We start from the raw sequence: 26,383 nt of genomic DNA on the forward strand, positions 1-26,383 counted from the left end.
AACTAAATTATATTAAAAAAATAAAAAATAATATATATATATATGGTTTATATGGTTTGAGATATATATATATATATATATAGGGTTGGGGAGTAATGAAATACATGTAATGGGATTACGTATTTAAAATACAAAATATAAGTAACTGTATTTCACTACAGTTACAATTTAAATCATTGTTAATTAGAATACAGTTACATTCAAAAAGTATTTTGATTACTGAAGAGATTACTTTGCATTTTATTGTCATTTGTTTCATTTAATATTTAGATGGAAAACATTTATACATATAAATGATGCGATCCAAAGTGCATTTGAACAGCGGTGAAACACTTTCTTATGATGTGTTACATTCATACGAGCAGACAGAGAAGTAAGTTTGAAGTAAGTTTGGAGCAGAAGAAATAGAAATAAACCTTGTGTAAATTGTCAGCTTTACGCTAAGCTAAAATGCTATTTCTAGCCATTTTACATGCACGTTACCAGGCACAATCATATTTCTTTATCAAGAAAATTCACGTTGGATCATAATTTCTTTTTTCTAGTAAGACCTTTGATATTAGGGCAAAAATCTTATTCTTGATAATATTTTTTGTATTGTTTTCCTGTAAAAATATCTAAAAATCCTTAAAACAAGATCAATGTGATTAATCTTATTTTAGAAACAACACTGCATAAGATATTTTGGTTTTTCAGAGAATGTATTTTTAACATGTGTATTTTGTCTTACTGTACTGGCAGAGTTTTTATATTCAAAATTGAATAAGTAATCCAAAGTATTTAGAATAAGTTACTAACCTTGAGTAATCTAACGAAATACATTACAAATTACATTTTACAGCATGTATTCTGTAATCTGTAGTGGAATACATTTCAAAAGTAACCCTCCCAACCCTATATATATATATATATATATATATATATATATATATATATATATATATATATATAATATATATATATGTTTTGTTTTTTACCAAACCTGAAAAAGTAGTAAGAAAACTGCAGGACTAACCTGAAATGTCCTGGACTGCATAAATATTAAACATCTGTCAGTAATTTGCAGAAAAAGAAGTTCCACTTGAAAGGCTAGCAAAACTCTCAATTTCCTTGAGCATGTTAACAGCCTGTGACAACAAAACAAATAACAAGCTAAAAAAACTCCCCTATTCTCTCTGAATTCAAAGTGAACAAGCAAAGAGGACAATAACAAAACTGAAAAGAAAATGGTCCGGTGAGACGTCTGTTGACTAATAATGGGAGAGCCAGAGGCTCAGTGTCTTTACACCCTCTGTGGGTGTGTGTGTGTGCACGGCGTTCCTTTCGCTGAACAACTAAAAGCCTTTGCCACCGGCATTAGACTAATATATGTCTTGTCTTTAAGAGGGCACTTTCCTTTTTTCTCTCTTTTTAACTGGAACTGAAATCAATGGTCACGCAAGTAAAGAATATGGATTTGTCTACCAACGTCTGGCTGCCAAAGTGTGTGTGGGAAGCACTACACAAATACCCAATAAGTTCAATAAGAGCAGTAATGCTGCTGATTGTCGACTACAGTCCCATCAAAACCAGAGCAGACATTTGTACATTCCAGGTGTTTTATTCTGTCGAGAGGCAATAATGCCTATTGGCAAAGAACATCTATGCTCACTCAAACGTCTCATGGCGGCCTATTGACTCTCCACCGGGGAGCAGAGTCAACGATTTGGAAGTTATAGCTCCTTTCAAACTGTTTTAAGATAGGAACAAACGTTTGGAGCTGGAAAGTGCTGTCTCAAGAGGCTCCATCACCGATAATTAGTGATCAATCACGAATTAGTTTAAAAGCTTGAAAAGAACACTGAGAGCATTATTAGATTGCAGAGATTCACTGCTCTCCAATAATGACTTGGATTTTTAGAGGAATGAAACCCTCCAATCGTTTGTCAGTCTCCTCTAATGCCAATCAGGCCCATTAATCAGGGGATAGTTCAACCAGTACAAGTCTGAAAGATCACAGGTGCCAACTAGAAGGGAAGGGAAAAAAGGCTGCTTACAGCTTGTGTAATTAGAGTGCAAGGACATTAACAAAGATGGAGTCAACTGCTTCAGGTTCATTACTGTGTGATTACTGCAGTTCAACAACTTTAAGAATATAATCTTAATATGACTAAAGTCATAGAAATAGCTATTAAAAGCCTCAAAAGATTTACCAGAGACATTATTTTAGCACCAAGACTACATAGATTAAAAGGTATTTGCGCATGTTGGTTTCATACACCACAGTCTGATTTTCAATGCATACTGGTACTTAACCTATTCAAATGTGTTTGTATAGGTTTAAATGTGTGGTCATCAAATACAGTATAATCGATCAAAGCTGCTTCTATGACCAAACCACTCTCTTTCCTTTAAGGATTTCTAACAGTAGCTGACCCGAAATGACCGGCCTTCTGTAATTGAACAAATGCAAATGCTGCATTTCTTCAATCTCATTTCAGGATGCTTCTAGAGGGCATGTTAATAGAGAAGAACAAATATGACTAATAGATAAGATTAGCCCACAAATCACAGGTCGAAGAAGCCATAAAAGAGAGCTCGGGTTAAACCAGGGCATAAATGAAAGAGATCAAATATTATTGGCCTCTTGAAACTGAATCCCTTGGCGTTTTAGCTAGTGGCTTTATGGACCTAAGTTGTCAGTTTGAATTTAAATCTGAAACAAACAAGAAGGGATAAAATGTTACTACGGTCTAAATAGGATGATAACCAAACAGTGATATAGGGCACAATAGGGCTATAATACTTTGCAATGTAAATCACTGTATATATACACACACACACACACAATAATATATATATATATATATATATATATATATATATATATATATATATACAATAAACCACTCTAATTCACAGGGTCACAAGTCACTTGCACCACCTGGGTGATGAATTGATTAGTGGATACATAACATTAAATAGGTAACTTAAGGAAACAATACCATGGTAGCTTCAAATACCATGTAGCAATATATGCAATAAAACCACCACAAATTACTCTGTTTACATAAGGTCTCAAGGAAAGGCGGAACAAAGGTTAATCATCCTATTTAGACCGTAGTGACGGTCAGAGTGAGGTCGAGACAGATCTGCATGTGTCTTGGGGAAGGACATTATTTTGGTAATGACGTAAGTTGTGCTTCGGCTTTGCTCTGTACGGATGAATGTGGTTTGAGGCACTGGTGTACACATGAATACAGGACATCTTATCAGAGCGAATGGACAAATAAATAACGAAAGAAAGGAAAAGACAGATATCCGAAAACATGTCATCTGAGCAGGTAAGTGCCATATCTTATGCTGTTGTTTTGACTAATTGGAAACATTGATGTTTTGAAATAAATGACGTTACTAAAGTTAGGCAATGTTTGTTCACATTACACACAATGATTGCTGGTCTAATAAGGTCAAACGTTGTAATGTTTTTATAACTGCAGGATATTCTGGCCAAATAGACCAAGATAGTAACTCATTTATAGATTGTCATTGTTACCAACCAGTGGTCAACATCATTTCAAGACACACATGTCCTTGGCTAGCCTAAGACTAAAGGATTTTTTTTATATAAATGATTGCGTTATAAAGAAAAATACACATGTGCTAGCAAGTGAAAAGATCTGCATCGATTACAGTATTATTATTGTATTTTACTACACACACACAGACGAAACAAATACCATATCAAACTATAAACCATATCAATAAAATTTCTTACCTGTTGAGTAAGAAAAAGCCATCTCTGGGTCGTTTTTAAGTCCTTTCAGATCTCTGTGTTTTCGCCACCTCTGAAAAGCCAAGCCGATGTTGATTCAGATTTTATTACTTCTTCTCTTTTTGCTTGTAGACTCTGCTCTGTTCGGGGTTTCTTTGTTTCTACAACCGGTGATTCCCTGGAGGTTTGCCATTTTTAATGATCCATGGTACATTTTTCTTGTTTGTTGTCACAACAAACTTTCAGCTTCATAATACTCCCACACCATACATGCACTACAGTAGCCGGACCTTATTTTCTCTGTGTAAGGATATGACATGACACGCATGGGCGAATGACATGATATGTATGCAGTTTCCCGTGAAATCCGTCCGACAGCTCTAAAATATTTATAATATATAATTATTATAGGTTTATCAAAGTGTATTTGGGTAAATACATGGTTTGGAAGATGGATTTTTGTTGCACTCTCTCATTAATAATATTTTTTTATTTTTTAACCAAAAAAAAAAAGTTAATAGTGTAGCTTTAAGTACGTGTTAACGGCGCGAGACATGGCCTGTTTTCTTGGAATTTTACTCCTTTCAATTTACCCGTATTAACTTTACAGGATCATGGACAGTCTCAAATAAATCCACCCACATTTATTTCAAGGTTAAAGGAGCAATATGTAATATATTTACTGTACTAAAGCATAAAATTATCATAATCTGTTATCAGAGATTTAGGAAACATGCTAAGCTGAAATACTGGCTTCTCCGAAAACAATGCTACAGCCAGTATATTCTACTTTAAAATGTCCGTTCCGGGCCGGAATCTCTGTTTGTGTTTTGGCCTGTGTGATTCCACCCACCCTGCCCATTTCCTGCCCATTTCCCGCCCATTTCCCAAAAGTATTTCGGCACCCCGGGTTGCCAGATTTTAAACAAGTTATCGGGCAAACACAGCGCGCTGCTGCCATGGAAGCCACCAAACGAACTGTATCTGATAACAGATTCTGCCCGACCTAAAAAGCCTCGGCATCCGTCTAAAAAGCTCCATGACCAGAGGTGTAGTAAAACATGGATAAATATTGGAGATGCGTTTGGAAGATGGAGACAGCTTAAAGCCCAGAGAGACTTTAAAGTGGATGCGAATATACCTCTGCGTGAGCTTCGAGTCTGGTGAGGAGGGGCGGGGGAGACCACTCTCTCTAATATTTTGAATTTGGACTGCAGTACACATTTTAAACGCTTGATGTCAATGTTACATATTGGTCCTTTAAAGGAGCAATATATAATATACTTACTGTACTAAAGCATAAAATTATCATAATATGTTATCAGAGATTTAGGAAATATACTAAGTTGAAATACTGGCTTCTCCAAAAACAATGCTACAGCCAGTATATTCTACTTTGAAATGCTTTGAAATTCTACCCTAGTTCCCTATGTGTTCCCTATGTTTACCTTAAGTCAGACATTCTAAATAATTTATAGTATTCATTACTGGCATCTACTTTTCACATATTCTAGTTTTATTATTTTTTGCCAATGTTCATTTGGTTTTGAGACCATTTTTATGGTTTTATAAATGGTTTTACCATTTTAATCAGTTCTCCTGATTGTCAACTATCTGTAAAATATTACAAAAGCATTTGATATTCTTTCAGCAATGCTAAACCAGATATTACACTTTCTTTCATGCATTCAGGTTAAGTTTGAGAGAGAATTCTGAGTAATGACAGAGTTTAAAGTAGATTAAGTACTTAAAACTTCTCATTGCAAAGATGTACATCATATGTATGCATGGCAGAAAGCAATGCCATATTCACGGTAAGTGCTGCATTAAGCCACTGTGCATTTTTACCTGTTAAAAGTGATAGCCAGTGCCCTGAGAAAGCCTGCTTAAAAGCTCAATAAACACTACCACAAATGTTAATTTATCAGTGCAGTCTCCTCAGTCCACCACCTGCAAACAAAACCTTTGCCACATCCCAAATCAATATCTAATTTACATAACTTATGAATGGTACAGACTAGATCTATTTAAAAAGACGTTCAGTTGTGTGCTTCCAGTGCAGGTAACAGTCTTTTGTGGACAGACCATGCAGATATGGTCAATCTTGCTGTAAGGTCTCTCTCCAGCTGAAGCTGTGGTTGGGCCCATGCGTTAGAGGAAGAATTGGGGGGTCCACCAACTGCCAAACTCCTGTGTCGCCCTGCTCCTCGCAGGCACAGAGACCCAAGTATGGAATCTGGAGGAAAACATCAGCCCCCATGATGCATAATGTTTGAAGGGAAACAGAAGAAAGGTCAATGAAACAGATGAGACAAGGAACACATGAATGACAGAAAAGATTCAACAAACCTTTCGGACTACTTGCACAAAATCTTTAGGATTCTGTGGAGAGAGGCCCTGGACCTGGCGAGTGCAGGCCTCCAATGAAGAAGCGTGTCCCACAAACAGAATGTTGTTTCCTATGGAGAAGTAGGAGACATGGAAGAAATAGAAAAGGAGGACACACGTAAATATAAGCGCCAGGAGACATACTACATACAACTACTTAGTTAAAGGAATATTCTGTGTTCAGTATAAGTTAAGCTCAATTGACTGCATTTGTCGCATAATGTTGATTACAATAAAAAAATTAATTTCGACTCGTCCTTTCTTTTCTGTAAAAAAAAATCAAAAATTAAGGTTACAGTGAGGCACTTACAGTAGTGAATGGGGCCAATGTTTGGAGGATTTAAAGGCAGAAATGTGAAGCTTATAATTTTTTAAAAGCACTTACATTAATAGTTCTGTTAAAATGTGTGTATTATTTGAACTTAAGGTTTATGGTGTTACGTCGTCGTTGCAATGAAGTTGTAAAATTCAATTAAACTACACAGAAAAGGTTAGTAAGTGATTTTATCACACAAAAGCATTTGAACATTTATGGATTGGCTCCATTAACTTCCAATGTAAAAACCTCGCTGTAACCCAGAATTTTTCTTTTTTTTTTTAAAGAAAAGGAGGGACAAGTTGAAATAAATTTTTGTGGTAATCAACATTATGCCATAAATGCTGTTGACTGAGCTTAACTTTTATTGAACCTAGAATATTCCTTTATTAGTGCACTCAATATTTTTTTTATAAACTTAAATATGATGAAGATCCAAAATGTAAGTCGCTATTCACTCAAAAAATCAAATTAAATCAATAATTAAATCACCTCTTTTGTTCTTGCGTGACATCTTAAACAAATGAGGCTTCATGTTGTAGAAGCGCCGCGATATTTGAGTTGGGCTCTGTATACATGAGTTGATCAATAATTTGATTTGAGAGTAAAAAACAACTTGGCCTAAATTTCGGACTGTTCATCATACAAAGTAATCGTATGCCTTCAGAAGATGATGATTCACTAGTCATACTGACAACTTTTATGACACTTTTGGGTGATATTTTAAGCTGTAAAGTGAGGCAAAATCCACTGCTATTGTATGGAAATTGGTGATTGTGACATTCTTTAAAATATCTCATTTTGTGTTCCTCAGAAGAAAGTCATATACAGTATGGGTTTGGAAAAAATAAGGGGTGTGTAAACAATGACAGAATTTTCATTTTCGGATGAACTACTCTTAAGTTAGAAGCATGTTTTACACTCACCTTTATTTTTGCAGTAAGCCAAAATGTCTTTGGTCACCTGGTAACTCCGACTAATGTATGTGTTGTACGTCTCTGAGACTGTTAGTTTGCTAATGGGGATGTGAGGTCTGTGGAAGAGCAACAAACAGGCAACTGTTGCTCAAGGCTGAATATCAGCTCCTACACAGCCACAGTATATGATCGTTTCAGTTGTTACCTGTATGTTGTATCTACATTAAGCTTGGCCGCAGCAAGATCTGTAGGAGGTATCCAAGCAGGCAAATATGTTCCTGGGACCCATTTAGTCCACTCAAAAAGCCCAGGCTCCACTCGGATGCTGATTCTTCCTTCCTGCTGCATTCCTAGAAAAAGAGCACATGGCATTGGGGTCACACAGTGGGACAGCCACCATTCAATTTCATTACATGGAAACAAAGATTAAAGCAATGTTCTGGGTTCAATACAAGCTCACAGTGTTTGGGCATAATGTTGATTACAACAAAAATAATTGAAACTCATCCCTTGTTTATTAAAAATAAAGAAGCAAGATTTGCATTTCCAGTAATGCACTTACAAAGGAAAGTAATTGGGGCAAGTCTATAAACATTAAAATACACAATGTTTCAAAAGTAAAGCCATTAGACATAAACTATTATATATGGAAACATGATTTTAGAGCAGGGGATGGCAACACTTTTGAAATCGAGTATAATTTTTTTTTTATTTTCCTTGTTAATGACTCCTCTCTTGCTGTTGCTTGCATGCCAGTGATTACGTGCCATAGGTTGCCGACTCATGATTTAGAGTAATAAAATCACTTACTAACCTTATCTGTGTAAAGTTATATCCAATGTTATAACTTCAGTTTCTGCACTATACACTCTTTAGAGTTGCTCATGGCACTACTACTGCACGCTCGCCTAGCTCACTCAAAAAGCCCTGATACTGAGTCTGGGCTCCCATCTTATAGCCCCAGACTTCTCCCCCTCAGGAGCATGCCACTGATCAGGTAAGTATCATTCAACTTAAATACTGTATATACTTATTTAGAAACACAGAAACAATAAACTTCACATTTCCTCATTATCAGATTAACTGCATTAACTGCTGACATCAAACATAACAATAAACAATATACCATTTTAACAAAACCCCTTGTTGAGGAGTCACGTGACGCCATGCGAGGTTCAGACATTTGAACACGAGCTCTGCGCACATTGCTAGTTTTAACACTATTAATGGCATAAACCAGTGAGATTCGATACACTCTGTTCCATAACTGTTCTAGGAGGACAATATGTCACAGAATTCAAAATCCTCTGAATCTGGAGACATTAAAAGACACTTACGTGCTCAAGCTGACACCCCCGCAGAGGCCTCGAGCCCGGGAGTCGATTTGGTCAGAGAGTTTCGGGAAATTCGGCGAGAAATGTTGAACATGTCGGCAATGCTGACAAAGGTCATTGCTGACTTGGAGGATCTCTGCCATGGAGATGAAATTCACTGAGATGGTTACAAGAGTGGGGGATGTCGAGAAACAGATCGATTATCTGGAGTCATCGGAGAGGGAATTATCTGCTAATCTGCTAGCGACCAAGGTGGATTTGGAGCGTCTCTGGGAGAAGTTAGAGGACATGGAGAACCATAGCCGGTGGAATAACGTTCGTTTCGTCGGAATTCCTGAGGGCGAAGGAGGACAGGATATGGTGAAATTCCTAGATGGGCTCCTTCTGAATCTGCTCGACATAACAGGCCATAAGCTGGAAATCAAGCGAGCTCACAGGGTTCCGGCTCGGCGATCCGCTGAGGGAGACAGGCCCCGTTCAATTCTGGCCAAATTTCTGAGGTTGTCCGATAAAGATCTCATGTTACGCGAGGCGAGGAATAAAGGAAGTCTTTCTTGGAAGAACCACAGCATTTTCTTGTTCCCAGACTTTGCAAATTCAACAAGAGAGAAACATGATCCATTCAAGGAATGCAAGAAACTCTTAAATCAATGGAAGGTCACTTTTGTACTGATGTTCCTGGCCAAATTGAGAATAGATGCTAAGGATGGCCATAAACATTTACATGTCCCCAGCAAGCGCTGTCCTTCATAAAGTCAATGGAGTAAGTTATTTTGTGGTACTCACGTTGCAGCCAAGTGGACCGACTCACTGAACGTTCACTTGACTGTCCGAGGAAACTGAGCGCCTTTTTTGTTTCTTTTTGTGCTGGTTCTGCCTAGCGGCTTGAGTTTGTTTTGTGTTATAACACTCCTTCAGGACAGTGGTGTGGATGAATCTGCACGTTCTTTGTGCTTATGCCACCTATTGGTTGGAGTTTGTTTTGTGGAGTATTTCTTGCAAGTTATTGGAGTGATTAGGTCAGTTGTTGCACTCATGTAACAGCCAAATGGGCCGGCTCACTGAACATTTGTTTGACTGTGCAAGGAAACTGAGCTGCCTTTTTTTTTTTTTTTTTTTTTTTTGCTGGTTCCACCTATTGGCTGGAGTTTGTTTTGTGGAGGAACACACCTTCGGGACAGTTATGTGTATGAATCTACACGTTCTTTGTGTTTAATCCACCTATTGGCAGGAGTTTGTTTTATAGATTATCTTCTGTTGTGTAATTCTGTTTCACAAAATTTTTATAGAAACACCGGACTTGAGCAATCCGACGGCAAAGTTGTCACGGGGGTTCTCGTAGGCATACATGAACTGTTTGAGTTTAAAGGGATGGACGCCAGTTGGTGCTGTCGTGCGTGGGGTTAATGTGCACGTTTTTCTTTTTTCTGTTTGTTTGGTTTGGGTGGAAGTTTGGAGTTTGATTGTTGTACTAATGTTGGAATGTGGTCACACAATTAATTTTTTCTAGTATGTCAAAATGTCAGATGTTAATATGAGTGGATTTTCTCTCTCCACGTGGAATGTGCATGGGTTGGGGCACCCCATAAAAAGAAGGAAGGTTATTTCTCTTCTTAAGCATAAGAAATATGATATAGTGTTTCTTCAAGAAATGCATCTTTTCCCACAGGAAGCTGAAAAATTTGGGAAGATATGGGGTGGACATGTTTTCTTTAGTGCTGCCTCAAGTAAGAGCAGGGGAGTCATTACACTGATAAGTAAGCATCTACAATTCAAATGTCTCAAACAGATTAAAGATAAATTAGGAAGAGTCATTATTGTTTTAGCAGAAATTCAGGGGCAAAGTCTTATTTTGGCTAATATTTACGCACCTAACGCTGATGATCAAGGCTTTTTTATAGATCTTGAAGGGATGTTGCAAGCCGCTGGCACCCATCATGATATAACGTTGGGAGGAGACTTTAATCTATTGAAGGACTCAGTCATTGGTCATAGTGAAGCAAAAGTGTTTAAGCCCCCTAGAGCAACATTGACACTTCACAGGATGTGTAAAAATCTTGGTCTTACACATATTTGGAGACTTTTGAACTCATCTGGTAGGAACTATACATTTTTTTCATCAGTCCTTAATATTTATTCTAGAATAGATTTTTTATATATATATATCTAAGTCCCTCATTTCATCTGTTGTTGATTGCTCAGTTGGAAACATCTTAGTCTCAGATCACGCCATGGTGAGTTTAGAGGTGTCGCCACATACGGAGAAAAAGAAATTATATAGTTGGCACTTTAATGTATCCCTTTTGCAAAATCTTGAATTCCAACAAATGTTAAAGGCTGAAATCAATGTTTATATGGAGACCAACTGGTCCTCAGTGTCCTCTGTGGGCGTGGCTTGGGAGGCACTTAAGCCGGTTCTTAGGGGTTGGATCACACAGTATGCCTTATTCAACCAAAAATCCAAAGCACGAGAACTCATGGAGTTGGAAGGGAATATTAAAAGTGCTGAGGCAGAGCTGAAGCACCAAATGTTGTCTAATGGCCTCAGAGAATTGACCCGACTGAAATACAGATATAATACTTTTTACTTTAATACATTCATTTTGTTACTGAAGGTGGAGTTTTGGCTATTCAGGGCAAGACAGTCATACTTTGAGACGGGGGACAAAGCAGGGAAGCTTTTGGCTAGATATATAAAGCAGAGAGAGTATTTTTCTACCATTCCCACAGTGAAATCTGCTGGTGGTGAAATATTTAACACGGACATTGATATTAATAATACTTTTAAAGAATTCTATCTTGATCTCTATAGTTACACGTCTTCATCTACTGATGAAGATATTAGAAACTTTGTGGAACTCTTGATTCTGAGATAACCTTGGAGGAGCTTGGCGAGGTAATTAAGTCCTTGCCTATAGGCCAGATGGCTTTGCCGCAGAATTTTTTTAGATCTTATGATACAGAACTGGCTCCACTTTTGTTAGAAGTTCATACAAAATAATTAAAGAATGGAATGCTTCTGCCAACCATAACACAAGCCTGTATCAGTCTGATTCTTATAAAGGACAAAGATCCAAGTGGTTGTAAGAGTTACTGTCCAATTTCCCTGATCCAGCTAGTTAAAATATTGTCAAATTTTGGCAAACCGATTAAGTTATGACATCTCTTATACATGTAGATCAGGTAGGGTTTATTCAGGGCCACAGCTCTTCTGATAACATTAGGCGTTTCATCGATATCATGTGGTCAGTGGTGAATGATCAGACTCCGGTCGCTGAAATCTCACTTGACGCCGAAAAGGCATTTGATATGGTAGAATGGGATTATCTTTTTAAGATTTTGGAAATATACGAGTTTGGGAATACTTTTATTGGATGGATTAAGCTACTTTATAGACAACCGGTAGCGGCGGTACAAGCAAATGGATTCATTTCAGATTATTTTACTCTGGATAGGGGCACCCGGCAGGGTTGCCCTCTTTCCCCATTATTGTTCTGTCTTGCCCTGGAACCATTAGCAGCTGCGATAAGAAAAGAAGATGATTTTCCAGGGGTGGTGGCGGGAGGTATGGTGCATAAGCTTTTGCTTAACGCAGATGATATTTTATTATTTGTCTCTGACCCCACTAGATCTATGCCTTGCCTTCACAGAATCATTGATTCCTTTTCTAAATTCTCAGGATACAGGGTCAATTGGTCTAAATCCGAAGCTTTGGCTCTGACAGCGTACTGCCCAGTAACGGCTTTTCAGCCGGGCGCCTTCCAGTGGCCCAAACAGGGCATTAAATATTTGGGCATTTTATTCCCAGCTAATTTGTGTGATTTACTTAGAGTTAATTTTGACCCCTTAATAAGAAGGTTTTCTAGCAATGTGGGCAGGTGGGCTACATTACATTTATCTATGATTGTGAAGGTTAATGTTATTAAAATGAATTGTGTTCCAAAATTCAACTACCTGCTACAATCTCTCCCTGTAGATGTCCGCCTTTCTTATTTCAAGCAATTTGATAGCATAGCGAAGTCCTTAATTTGGAAAGGTAAATGTCCCAGATTACATTTCATTAAGTTACATAGGCTGATTGACAAAGGTGGCCTAGGCCTACTCAAGATTTTATTTTATTATTATGCATTCATTCTCAGACATTTGGCTCATTGGTCACTTCCACCTGAGAGAGCCCCTCCCTGGTTTTCAATTGAACAGGAAGTTCTTGCCCCTATTTCGCCATTGCAAAGCCTTTCTATTAAACTAACCTGAAAAGTTAAGTTACACCCTGTTATCTAGCATTTGCACTCGGTATGGACAAAAGTGTCCAGTGTTTAATTCAGACATTTATTTAAATGTTGCCTCGAGCATATGGCTGAACCCAAAATTATGTATTAATAAGTCCCCTTTCTGCTGGTCAGAGTGGATTGTGAGGGAGGTTAATGTGCTCTGTAACCTAAATGAGAGTGGAGTGTTGAGATCCTTTGAATATATGGTTCAATGTTTTAGGATTCCCAGATCTCAGTTCTTTAGGCATTTACAGCTGCGCCACATGCTCTGTACTATTTTTGGGAGTAGCATTCACCCCCCCAAAGCGTCAGATACTCTGGGAGTGGTGCTTACTGCTTTTGGAAAAGGTCATGGGGCATCAGTGTATTACTGTCTGTTAATTCAGAGTCTGGGGGACGGAGCTTCAACTTCTCTCAAGAGATTATGGGAGAAAGATTTAAACTTGGTATTGGAGAAGGGAGTGTGGGCTAGGATTCTAAAAAATGCCAAGTCTACATCTAGAGATTCAAGGGTGCGCCTGATGCAATTTAAGATTTTATATCAATTCTATTGAACCCCTCTAGATTGTATAGGCTTGGTCTTAAAGACACACCCACCTGCTGGCGATGCCAATCAGAAGATGGGAACACAACCCATGTTTTCTGGTGGTGTGTTAAGATCCAAGAATTTTGGTTGAGGGTTCAGAGCTTTTAAATATTGGACACTCAATTTACCTTTTACCCCAGACTCTGATGGAGTGGTCATTAAAAAAGGGGATAGACATATAAAAAATTGGGTCCTAGCCAGAGTTATGATCGGCAGACGGATCATTCTCAGGGGATGGAAGTCGGCTGCAGCACCCTCATTTCAGGAGTGGTGCAAAGAGATGGGCGGGGTGGCGGAATTTGAGGAGGTAATATATAGAAGGCTGGGAAATGGGATTTGTTTAGGGGTAGTGGAGAGGGGTAGTGGAGAGGGATTTGTAGTTTTAATTCTTATTGTTTTTTGAAAGTATACTTTTTTTAATGTTTTATTTTTATGTTCTAATTATTTATGACCATTGTAGTGCGGGTATGTGCACTTAATGTATAGAATCTGATTCCATATTTTATGTTGTTTATTTATTTTGTGAATGGAATCAATAAAAATTGTTAATAACAAAAAACAAACCCCCTTGTTGTTCAGATATATTTTCCCCTTGTTCCCCTTGACATGACAGATGGTTTCATTGGTTTCTGGCTGCACTGCGCCAGCACAACGCAGTTCAATGCTGTCATAACCGTTCACCATTCGGCCGCTCAGTTTGGCCACTGCAGCTCCGCAACACGGAAGACTGACTATACCCACACAAGCCACAAAGACAAGACAATCACATCAAACAAGACAACACGTGTGTGGGGATGGGGGCGTGGTCGTGTGTCTGTCTGCGGGAGAGGGAGAGTGGTAAGGCTCGTCACCTTGGCTGTCGTAAATCATTAACACCTGTCTCTTGTTATAGTGATGGCGGAGGGAGACCTGAAAAATGCCAACAAAGAGCATCAGTCAGCAGAAAGAGAGGGACCAGAGAGACACTGTTCCTGTGTGTGCGACAATACTGCTTGACTCATTTGTGTGTGTTTATTTGGCCACTGAGTGCGCTTTTGTTTGAGTTTTGTGAACGATGCTGAAGAGTAATAAAATACTCATGTTATAAAATAGGAACGCTGTTACTCTGGTGCTTAAACCCGGGAACTGGAGGATAACGTCATCATGGACCCTTCACCACTGGGCGAAGTAATAAAGACCCTCGCCAGCATCCAGCAGCACCAACATCAGGCCCTCATGGATATATGCCTGGAGCAGGAACAGCATTTCCAGCTCCTGCTCCAGGCCCAAGCAGAGGATCAGCAGGCATTCCGGAGCATGATTGCCAGAGAGGGGGCTGCAGCTGCAATCCCGGAGCCCACAACCCGTTACCCTCATCAAGATGGGGCCAAGCGATGATCCCGAGGCCTACCTCACCTTATTTGAAAAGATGGCCGAGGTGTGGAGATGGCCACCCAACCAATGGGCAGCCTGCCTGTTACCTTTGCTCACCATGGAAGTGCATCTAGCAGCCCAGCAACTTCCTGCCGCCAGCCTCCTCAAATACGGAGACCTGAAGAAGGCGATCATGCAATGGGTTGGCCGTAGTCCTGAGCAGAACCGCCAGCACTTCTGGACCCTGAAGTTTGAGAAGCATGGCCGCCCGTTTGCTTTCGCGCAACAGCTCCAGGATGCCTATTGAAGATGGCTGCTGGCTGAATGAACCCACGGCACCGTGGATATCGTTGACCTGGTGACACTGGAGCAATTCATGTCTCAAATCCCTCAGGGGATGACCGATTGGGTCCACTGCCCAGCATCGCTGGAAGAGGTCATCCAGTTGGCAGAAGACTACATCGTGGTGTTTCCAGGAGGCAACGAACCAGAGGCTCTGCCTTCTCACTCTTCTCTCTCTTTCTCTTCTAACTCTCAATTCCCCCCCTCTTGTTTCCATCCTGTTCCAGCTCCCCGGAAGTGGGGAGGAGCCCCACCCAAACCCTTTCCCTTGTCTGTGTCTCACCCTTCCCCTGTCTCCCTCCGATTTCCCCCTGTGGTTGTCGAGACTGCCCCCATGGGCATGGTAGGGAAGCCTGGGCTGGCCTGTGTGAGCTGTGGGGAAGCCGGGCACTGCCAGGATTGGTGTCCAGTTATGGAGGTGGGGACACTGATCCGGATCCCTGACGCTCCTAAGGCCACCCCCAATCGGGTAGGGACATATTGGATACTAGTGAGTTTAAAAGGGGATACATATCAAGCCTTGGTGGATTCGGGTTGTACCCAAACCTCTATCAAACAACGCTTGGTGCAAGGCGGGGCATTGGGTACGAATAAAGGGGTGATTGTGCGGTGTGTGCACGGGGATATTCACAGGTATCCGGTGGTTTCCATTGAGATACTATTTAGGGGGAAAAAGCATAGAGGCCGCAGTTAATTCCTGCCTCACCCAAATATGTGTGGATGGGTCCTGTAAAATGTTGTGATGTATGTGACGTGCGAATGTGACATGTGATGCTGTGGCTGGGGAGGCGGTGCCAGTGCCGTCTACATCTGCTCCACATCAAGATGATGCAAGAGGGGGAATTCATGTCCTCACGGGGTTCCCTGAGGGGGATTTCCCTCTAGAGCAGTCACGTGATGAGTTCCTCAATCACGCATTTGACCAAGTGAGAATCATCAATGGTCAACAGCTCCAGCCTGACGTCACACTCACATACCCATATTTTTCAATTATTAAAGATTGGTTGTATCAAGTGACGCAGGACACTCAAACAAAAGAAAATACAACCCAATTATTACTACCGAAGAGCTGTCAGGAAACCCTCTTCCAGGCGGCTCACCATAATCCAATGGCTGGCTATCTAGGTCACGAGAAAATGCTTAACTGAATATAAATTATGAGGTTAGGCGAACGGACAGGAGTGGGGTGTTTCAAATTTACCACCTCAACCTCCAAAAATCATGGAGGGAGGCGGTCCCTGTGGCCTTGGAGACGGTAGATCCGGAGAGGATGGAGCCCGGGCCGCAGGTGACTCTCAAAGCAAATTCATTCACCCCGGTCCCGTGTGGAGACCACTTCTCACCATCGCAACTCACAGACGTGGCCAAGTTGCAAGGAGAATTTGCGGACGTGTTCTTGCCGCTCCCCGGTCGCACAAACTTCACAGAACACCATATCGAGACCACCCCGGTGGTGGTGGTTCGTAGTCGCCCCTACCGCCTTCTTGAACACAAGAAAAAGGTTGTTCAGGAAGAATTAGAGGCAATGGTGGGCATAATAGAAGAGTTGCACAGCGACTGGGCCAGCCCGGTGGTTCTGGTACCTAAGAGCGATGGGACGGTCCGGTTCTGTGTAGACTATCTGTATAGTAAGTGAACGCAGTGTCCAAATTTGACATGTACCCAATGCCTCGGATTGATGAGTTGCTCGATCGGTTGGGCACGGCTCAATTTTATTCGACATTGGATTTAACAAAGGGTTATTGGCAGATCCCTTTAACTCCAATCTCCCAAGAAAAAAACGTGTAATAAGTTCACAAGTTGGGCAAGGAGGAAGCTGAGACCGGCTTGACAAACACGTAAGACACTTTAATGTGACACTTTTCAGTGGACATTAAACACTACAACACAACTGCTTTTCAGCACCTCCAACACATATTGCTTTTCAGCATTACACTAACAACACTGACACACAGAAAGACAGACAGCTTCGTGTGTCTGTCTCTCTCTCTCATCTGCCGCTGTCTCCTCTCCTCAAATACTCCTGCTGCCCCTCACTGGAATGCGAGACCGGTGTGGCACACAGGTGGAGCTCATTCATCACTCATCTTCCCGGCCTTACTCTGCCCCGCCCTGCACGCCACATACACCCATCGCCAAACTCAGGTCGTGGAATTCTCCCACCTGTGACATACTCCCCCCTCCCCATTTCTAGGGAGGGAGCATTGATGTGTCGTGATGATCTCCGGATCCAACACGCGCGTGCCTGGGAGTGGGAACAGGACGAGGGAGAAGAGAGGGGGAGGGGGAGAATAAAGAGAGAGGAGAAAGCAGAGAGGAGAGAGAGAGACAGGCTCGCCGGCCCAGACAGGCCGTCGACTGGCCCTCAACTCACCGTCATGCTTCCGTCTGCGATGCCGGGTGATGGCACTGGACCCCTCAGCCATCCTTTTAGGTTGCCGGTTAACGCAGAGCTCCAGAGCCACCGGATCAAGCACTCCATCTGTGTCGTGATCCTCAGTCAGCGGCGAGGACTCCTTACGGCGCATCCTTCCTCCTTCCCGAGTTTCGGCACCAGCGTAATAAGTTCACAAGATGGGCAGGGAGTAAGCTGGGACTGGCTTGACAAACACGTAAGACACTTTAATGTGACACTTTTCAGTGGACATTAAACACTACAACACAGCTGCTTTTCAGAAGCTCCAACACATATTGCTTTTCAGCATTACACTAACGACACTGACACACAGACAGACAGACAGCTTTGTGTGTCTGTCTCTCTCATCTGCCGCTGTCTCCTCTCCTCCAATACTCCTGCCACTCCTCAATGGAACGTGAGACCGGTGTGGCACACAGGTGGACCTCATTCATCACTCATCTTCCCGGCCTCGCTCCGCCCAGATGCTGCTCGGCCCCACCCTGCTCGCCACAAAACGGCTTTTACATTTATATTTACATTTATTCATTTGGCAGACGCATTTATCCAAAGCGGCTTTTTCCACACCGTTCGGCTATTTGTGACTCTTCCGTTCAGTTTGTTTGGGACCCTGGCCGCGTTTCAGCGTCTCATGGACAAAATTCTCAGATCATATACAGCATACGCCGCTGCGTATTTAGATGATATTATTATTTATAGTAATGACTGGTGGCGGCACATGCAACATCTGAGAGCTGTCCTGAGGTCGCTGCAACGGGCGGGACTAACGGCCAACCCGAAGAAGTGCGCAATTGGGTGGGTGGAAGATCGGTATCTGAACTAATCTACCATTAGCACCTCTCAGCAAGAGGTGTTAATCACTTGACTGACTGTCTTGCTTGAAATTATCACTGGCTGTGGGTTGGGCGCCACCAAGGCAGTGACCAGTGAGTGCAGTTCATATATAGCCTAAAGTGTTTGTTTTTTTGCCAGAGGATGGAAAATAAAAAGTTCTGCAGAAAAAGCATAACGCCTGGAAAGCGCTCATGGATGGTGCATTTGCAGGAGAAGTTTATTGCTCTTTTTAGTCACCACGTATGTTCGTATGACATATCTCATATCATGACAGACCATAAAAAAAAGTGGTCGGAGATCACTGCCGAACTCAATGTACATGGTAAGGAACCTTTTAAATATACAATAACGATTATGAGTTGCCAGGTTGTCATTAATATTTATACTACTGCTGCAGTAAAAAGGCACAGAACAAAGTCAAAGGCAGTTGTTAAGTGTGACACCTTTCCTCCGTTTTCAATAGGTAAATGTGACAGGCTCACTGACTAGGAGGGCAAGATTAGCGAAAACAGTAAGTGTGACATCCCCCACCCAGTTCGAGTTGTTCTGAGTCTGCTAGTGTAGGGCCAGCTTAATGTTTACATCTTGTGGCTATACTTTTGAAACTGTGTATTTTAATGTTTATGGAATGTCCCTATTCACTTCCAAAGTAAGTGCCCTACTGTAACCGTGTTTTTGCAAAAAAAATGATAAATGAGGGATAAGTCAAAGTTACTTTTTGGTGGCAATCAACTTTAATCCACAAATGCTGTGGATTGAGCTTAACTTGTATTGAACCTGGAACTTTCCTTTAAATGGAAGTGAATAGAGAATGAGGCTTTCATTCTGCCTAACATTCCCTTTTACGTTGCACAGTGAACACAGGGAGGGTGAGTGAATGATGACCATATTTATTTTAGGGTAAACTATCCCTTTAAAAATGACAGAAGGGAGAGACAATTTCCCTAATTTCATGGAACTACATTGTAAAATGTAATGGCAAAGTATGGAACTACATTGTAAAAAAATAAAATAAAATCATGTTGTAACATCTATATTTACTGGTTACGTATTTAAAAAATGTTATTTAATTTGACTAAATGAACCCAACAAATTATGTTACACCAACAAAAGTATTTTTTTAAAGCAGAATCAAGTAGAAACAGATCCTTGTGAAACAAGTACAGGTTACCACATTTCAGCATGTAGTGTCAGGGCAAAAGGCATGATCATTCAAACCATCAGTCGTCTGATACACTGTTATCCCCATCCATTCATAGATAACCCAGTAGGAACACTTTGCTTACTCAGGTGGAGTCTTCATCCATTGCTCCACTGCTGCCTACATATTTCAAACACAAGTTCTGAGTTCTTGACTACAGTACATACCTTTGAGGATTTCATGAGCTGTCTGGACACAGCGGAGGCTGGGTGAGCAGTACACAAAATCTATAGTGGTATTACTTTCCAGCAGAGCCTCACCTTGAAGTCAGACAGATTCACATAAGAAAGAGCATGATAGACAATTCACATATTGAATTGCAGGACACAGCAAAACACTGAGTAAACAACACACCCACTATCCTGGCCTGTGTAGATCCAACCACTGTGATTGGAGCATCCATATCATAGTCCTTCTGTGCTCCACCCCAGGCAGGTAGTTCAGCAGGCATATTCAGGTTACTCCTCACATACCTGCCTACAGAGACACAAATGGATTTTGTAAACTTACTGTACTGTTTAAGGGAGAAGCCATGACCCATTTTTGAGTGACAGTCAGTTGAGATTACCTTTAGAGTCTGAACACTGTGAGAACCAGTGTTTTCCAAACACAACATCCATTCTCTCTCCATGCCGACATACAAACAGGGTCCTTTTAGGAGGCCTAGACATGATGTTGGACCGAAGCACCTATCATCAACAGCACAAAAATGCTTGAGCTTTTGGTTTTTATTGGCATAATGTTTTAAAAATACATCTAAAATGAACATTAATACATTAAAAATTAATTAAATTTAACATTAATAACTTAACCCCAATTTTTATGCATTACTCAAAACGTTATATTGGAAATGTTACGCTAATTGCTGTAATGTAATTCCTAGACCAATAAGGCACCTGCATAGGTTGGCAAATTACACTCAAGATAGCAGAATCTCCCAGCTTTGAGTTATCCAAACAACGAATGTTGAGCAGCCCATCCAATGACTTGCTCTCTTTGCAGCCCTTTTCTGGAGGAGAGGTACAAAAGAAGGACTGCGACCTGTGTAAGGAGCATGAGAAGAGTTAAATGCATTGCAAAACATTTTTTGGTTACTTAATATCAACAATTAACAATTAAAGCTGAAGTATGTAATTTCTGCACCACCAAAGGGAATTGCACAAATAAACTTTGTTTTCAAAAAAGCTTTCTGAATACTACCCCCTTCTGCCAGTGGTTAAACAAAGAGCTAGTCCCTCAAAACATGCGGGTCGCTCAAAACAAAAAGAGCAAGTTTCATAGCACCCAGAAACAAAGTGCTTAGAGATTTCGAGAAAATTACGCTATGAATGGCTTCCTAATAGTTCTCTGCATATTAGGCTGGGATAGGAGAAAGTATTTTAACACAGAAAAAGGTACATAGCTCAGCATTAACACTCATTAAGACGGATGTGTGAATGAGATTAAAAAGATATCTAGAGATTTCTAAATTTTCTGAAGAAAATGTGAGTTGTGCTTGCCCATGCCAAAGACGCCTCCATTATACTAGGGTGTTCTGGGTGGTTGCAAGGGCGGTGCTTTGCAGTTGCTAAGGTGTTATGAGTGTTATTTTTTAGAATGTTTTTAGAATGTTGCTATGCTGTTGCCAAGTCAAAAGCGCCCAACCCCAAGTCTCTATGATATTCTGGTCTCTAGAGACAGCTTTAATCCATGCTTTAATATAAGTTCATTATTCATGTCAGTAGTACGAACAATACTTGATGAGTTACAAGAAGTTTAATACTTGAGCAATTGTAACAGTGATGCTTGCTTTCAAATGCACTCCATTGAGTCTTGCTGAGAACTGATCATCTTCTACATCACAGCATTTGAGAGCTTACCCATGGAAGACCCATGTGTCAGACTCATCAGCAGGGCTGACATAGTTCTCAGGCAGCAGTCCAGAGACGCCTGTACCCAGAGATGTACCACACACCCAGCCCTCACTAGTGCTCGTTTGTTCCACGGTAGATGAGAAGATAAAGTCTCCTGGCACAAGTTCCAACTCATCATCATTCTGAGGAGTGTAGGGGTACATCACTCGCAAAGTCTGAAAATGAAAAAGAGGCTTGATTGCATTATACAGTGCACTTCAACAATGCACAAGCAAAACAAAAGACTATATTTTCATTTCATCTAAATGAAAAAAGACAGCAAGTTGAAAATGGGCTTCACCTCATGATTCACAAATCGTATGTCCCGTGAGAAGACAGCAGCAAGCCAATCACATCCTAATTGGACATCAATCCCTTTTGCCAACTTGTCCAAGGAAGAAAAATGATTGGTTGGAAAGTGATAGGCTAGAGTCAAATGAAGCTGCTTTTTATGGGGTTCCACATGAACATCTATAAAATGAGGAAAACCCTGTATCATGACCACGTCTAAATATGTTAGAATAGATTACTTCTGAAATGCAATCTTGTACTAATGACATATTACATGACAAATTGTAATCAGTAACAATCTTTTAGATTACAATTTTAGGTAATCATTATTTTAATTGTTATTATTGGATTACTCATTGCATGTTTTGATAAATCTATTCAATCATTTAAAATGTACCTCTATATTGTAACATTACTACACATAAAATCAAACAGCAACTAGTTATTTGTCAGTTGCTGAGTAAAACAATAGGTTATCTTTGGCTGATTGGTAATGTAATCAAAAATGTAATCTTAATCTGATTATGCACATTTTAAGATATAATGAAGTCTAATTACATAATCTAGTGATCTGTTACTACCCAACACTGATGATCATTCCTTTTCAAATGTACAAAATTTTGGTCAATGAGTAGGTAGCAGTTCATCTTAATTTGAACAAGGTTTAACAGATAAAATATCCATTAGATTTAAATTAAAGTACTAATCTATGAAAATTCCAGTCCAAACACCAAGAGGGAAAATGAGCTGATTAAAAAAAAGCATGCTAGCACCATCTGTAAAAAATGCTCTGATCATGCTTTCCCACCAGCTTTAGTGGCAGCCTCCACCGCAAAGTCAGCCGCAAACTTTTTCAGCGTCTCTGCCACCTGTTCCTCCACAAAGAGGCCTATGAAGTTGGTGGAGGTATAGAGCTCCAGGGGCAGAGGGCTGGGAAATCGTCCTCTCCACTGATTCACAGCTGACTGCAGAGCTTCACACAGAGCCACCACTTTATTGTCTGGACACTACAAATAATGCAAATGAAGAAAAGCAAAAATGTATCCTTGCCCTTTTTCTATTAACATGTCATTGCACATCAACATAATTAGGTAACACTTTACAATAATGTTGTATCCATTAAAAATAGTTAGTGCTATAGTTAAAGCTGCACTAGGTAAGATTTTTTTGGTTACAATAAACAAAAGTTTATTATTCAGTGAGTACACATCAAATCCATGTTCAAAACCCTGTCATTGTCTAACCCTGATTTAGTATGGAAAGTCAACAATAATTTTTATTTAGAGCTGTCCGGACGGATTTGGCGCAAAATCGCTGGCATATGTAATTTGTCCTTGTGTCTTTACGTCATGTCCATAAGCTCAGAAAGAAGGTCCGGCTGAGTGTCTGGGAAGTGGGAAGTGAAAAATGTAGTGTCTTCAATTGAACTTTTATCTGCCATTTCATGAGTTTCACCTCTAAATTGATATGTGTAGTACAGTACAAACACTGATGTGTATTATGTAGTGGATAAAACACTTGAATAATTATATTAAAATATGTAGTTAAGAGTGTTGTTTATCTTCCTAAAATTAAGTAATATTGATTAGGAACACGTGACGCCATGCGAGAAGCAGACGTGTGAATCACAAGCAAGTTTTTTAATTATTTTCATTTTATAATCCGGTAAGATTCGATACATCCAATTACATATTTGCTCTTTGAGGTAAACATGGCAAAGAAGTCAAAATCCTCATACTCTGGAGACATTAAAAGACACTTACGTGTTAAAGCTGAGGCCTCTGACGGGACTGCGAGCCAGGGACTCGAGTTGGAAGGCATGTCGGGAGAAGATATTCAGCGTCAACTGTCCAACATCTCGGTGATGCTGACGAAGGTTATTGCTGACTTGGAGGATCTCACTGTAATACGTCGATCGATTACGGCAATGGAAACAAAATTCTCTGGGTTGTTCACAAGAGTCGCAGATGTTGAGAAACTAATCGATTATTTGGAGTCATCGGAAAGGGAATTATCCGCTAATCTGCCCATGTCCAAAACAGACTTGGAACATACACTCGATTGTCTGAGGAAACTGGGCGTTGGCTTCGCCTAGCAGCTGGAGTTTGTTTTGTGGAATGACACTTCCTTCAAGAAACATTTGCATTGACATAAGATAATTTTTTACACTGAAGTTCCCGGCCAGATTGAGAATGGACACTATGGATGACCGCAAAATATCTACATGCTCACATAAAGGACGTCTTTTGTAAAGCTGGCGGACTAAGTCATGGTGTATTTTTTTTTTTTACGCGGCCTCCGAGTGAATTTGACTCGCTCAAAATGCCTCGCTCGCTCAAAATGCCTATTTTTTTTCTTTTCATGCTGGTTCCGCCTAGCGGCTGGAGTTTGTTTTGTGGAATAACACTTCTTTGGGACAGTTGTGGATGGATCTGTTAGCTCTTTGTGCTTATGCCTCCTGTTGGCTGGAGTTTGTTTTTGTGGAGTATTTTTAAGGGACATTAGAATGATTACGTCAACTGCTGCACTCATAACAGCCGACTCACTGAACAATTGTTTGTCTGTTTGAGGAAACTGAACGGCTTTATATCAGCTGGAATTAGTTTTGTGGAGGAACACACCTTCAAGACAGTTCTGTGAATGAATCTACAAGTTCTTTGTGTTTACTCTGCCTGTTGGCTGGGGTTTGTTTTACAAAGTATTTTCTGTTATGTAATTTTGCCTCACAAAATTTGTACAGAAGCACCGGACTTGAGCAATCCGATGGCAAAGTTGCCACGGGGGTTCTCGTAGGCGTACATGGACCTTTTGAGTTTAGAGGGATTGACGCCAGTGCGCGGGGTTAATGCGCACGTTTTTCTTTTTTATGTTTGTTTTGTTTGGGGGGAAGTTCAGGGTTTGATTGTTGCACTAATGGGGAATGTGGTCTGTATAATCTTGTTTTTGACACAATTAATTAATTTTATTTTATCAATATGTCAAATGTTATTATGAGTAGCTTATCTCTCTCCACATGGAATGTGTATGGGTTGGGGCACCCCATAAAAAGAAGGAAGAGAAGGAAAAAAAGGATTTCTTTTAAGTGTAAAAAAATATGATATAGTGTTTCTTCAAAAAACGCATCTTTCCCCGCAGGAAGCTGAAAAATTTGGGAAGATATGGGGTGGACATGTTTTCTTTAGTGCTGGCTCAAGTAAGAGCAGGGGAGTCATTATACTGATAAACATCTACAATTCAAATGTCTAAAACAGATTAAAGCTAAATTAGGAAGAGTCATTATTGTTTTAGTTGAAATTCAGGGGCAAAGGATGATTTTGGCTAATATCTATGCACCTAATGCTGATGATCAGGGCTTTTTTATAGATCTTGAAGGGAAGTTGCAAGCCTTTTTAACCCATCTGGTAGGGATTACACATATTTTTTCAACAGTCCATAAGATTTATTCTAGAATATATATATTTTTTATATCTAAATCTCTCATTTCATCTGTTGTTGATTGCTCAATTGGAAACATCTTGGTCTCAGAGAGTTTAGAGTTGTTGCCACATACGGAGAAAAAGAAATCATATAGTTGGCGCTTTAATGTATCCCTTTTGCAAAATCCTGAATTCCAACAAATGTTAAAGGCTGAAATCAGTGTCTATATGGAGACCAATTGGTCCTCAGTATCCTCTGTGGATGTGGCTTGGGAGGCACTTAAGGCAGTTCTTAGGGGTCGGATCATACAGTATGCCTCATTCACCAAAAAATCCAAAGCACGAGAACTCATGGAGTTGGAAGAGAATATTAAAAGTGCCGAGGCAGAGCTTAAACACCGAATGTCGTCTGATGGCCTCAGAGAATTGACTCGATTGAAATACAGCTATAATACTATTTTGTCATGGAAGGTGGAGTTTTGGTTATTCAGGGCAAGACAGTCATATATTGAGTCGGGTGACAAAGCAGGAAAACTTCTGGCTAGATATATAAAATTGAGAGTCTTTTTCTACCATTCCCTCATTGAAATCTGCTGGTGGTGAAATATTTACCTCAGCCATTGATATTAATAATGCTTTTAAAGAATTCTATCTTGATCTTTATAGTTCCACGTCTTCGTCTACTGATGAAGATATTAGGAACTTTGTGTAACCATTAGATCTCCCTAAATTGATGACTGAACAAAAAAATTATCTTGATTCTGAGATAAGCTTGGAGGAGCTTGACGAGGTAATTAAGACCCTAACTACATGCAAGGGTCCGGGGCCAGATGGCTTTTCCGCTGAATTTATTAGATCTTATGCTACAGAACTGGCTCTACTTTTGTTAGAAGTTTATACGGAATCATTAAAGAATGGGAAGTTTCCCCCAACCATGACACAAGCCCGGATCAGTCTGATTCTTAAAAAGAACAAAGATCCAAGCGAGTGTAAGAGTTACCGTCCAATTTCCCTGATCCAGCTAGATGTAAAAATATTGTCAAAACTTTTGGCTAACCGATTAAGCAAAGTT

At 40.3% G+C, this 26,383-nt stretch overlaps 2 protein-coding genes across 2 annotated transcripts in view; one reads left to right on the forward strand and one right to left on the reverse strand.

The window, feature by feature from the left end:
- The window catches only part of LOC127429758 (uncharacterized), a 246,816-nt gene that overhangs the window by 167,024 nt on the left and 53,409 nt on the right, over positions 1-26,383 (forward strand). The window lies entirely within an intron of this gene.
- The window catches only part of ubash3bb (ubiquitin associated and SH3 domain containing Bb), a 40,312-nt gene continuing 19,178 nt past the window's right edge, over positions 5,250-26,383 (reverse strand). Inside the window, exons 4-14 of the mRNA XM_051678857.1 lie at positions 22,704-22,902; positions 21,906-22,075; positions 21,572-21,780; positions 20,609-20,753; positions 20,281-20,401; positions 20,067-20,189; positions 19,880-19,972; positions 7,581-7,725; positions 7,385-7,491; positions 6,104-6,213; positions 5,250-5,990 (exon numbers count right to left, since the gene is read on the reverse strand). Of these exons, the coding sequence (XP_051534817.1) occupies positions 5,853-5,990; positions 6,104-6,213; positions 7,385-7,491; positions 7,581-7,725; positions 19,880-19,972; positions 20,067-20,189; positions 20,281-20,401; positions 20,609-20,753; positions 21,572-21,780; positions 21,906-22,075; positions 22,704-22,902 (1,560 nt within the window). The 3' untranslated portion in view covers positions 5,250-5,852. The remainder of the gene's footprint in view (positions 5,991-6,103; positions 6,214-7,384; positions 7,492-7,580; positions 7,726-19,879; positions 19,973-20,066; positions 20,190-20,280; positions 20,402-20,608; positions 20,754-21,571; positions 21,781-21,905; positions 22,076-22,703; positions 22,903-26,383) is intronic.

This window comes from Myxocyprinus asiaticus, chromosome 39 (assembly GCF_019703515.2).
Source record: "Myxocyprinus asiaticus isolate MX2 ecotype Aquarium Trade chromosome 39, UBuf_Myxa_2, whole genome shotgun sequence".
In the NCBI taxonomy this organism is placed as follows: domain Eukaryota; kingdom Metazoa; phylum Chordata; class Actinopteri; order Cypriniformes; family Catostomidae; genus Myxocyprinus; species Myxocyprinus asiaticus.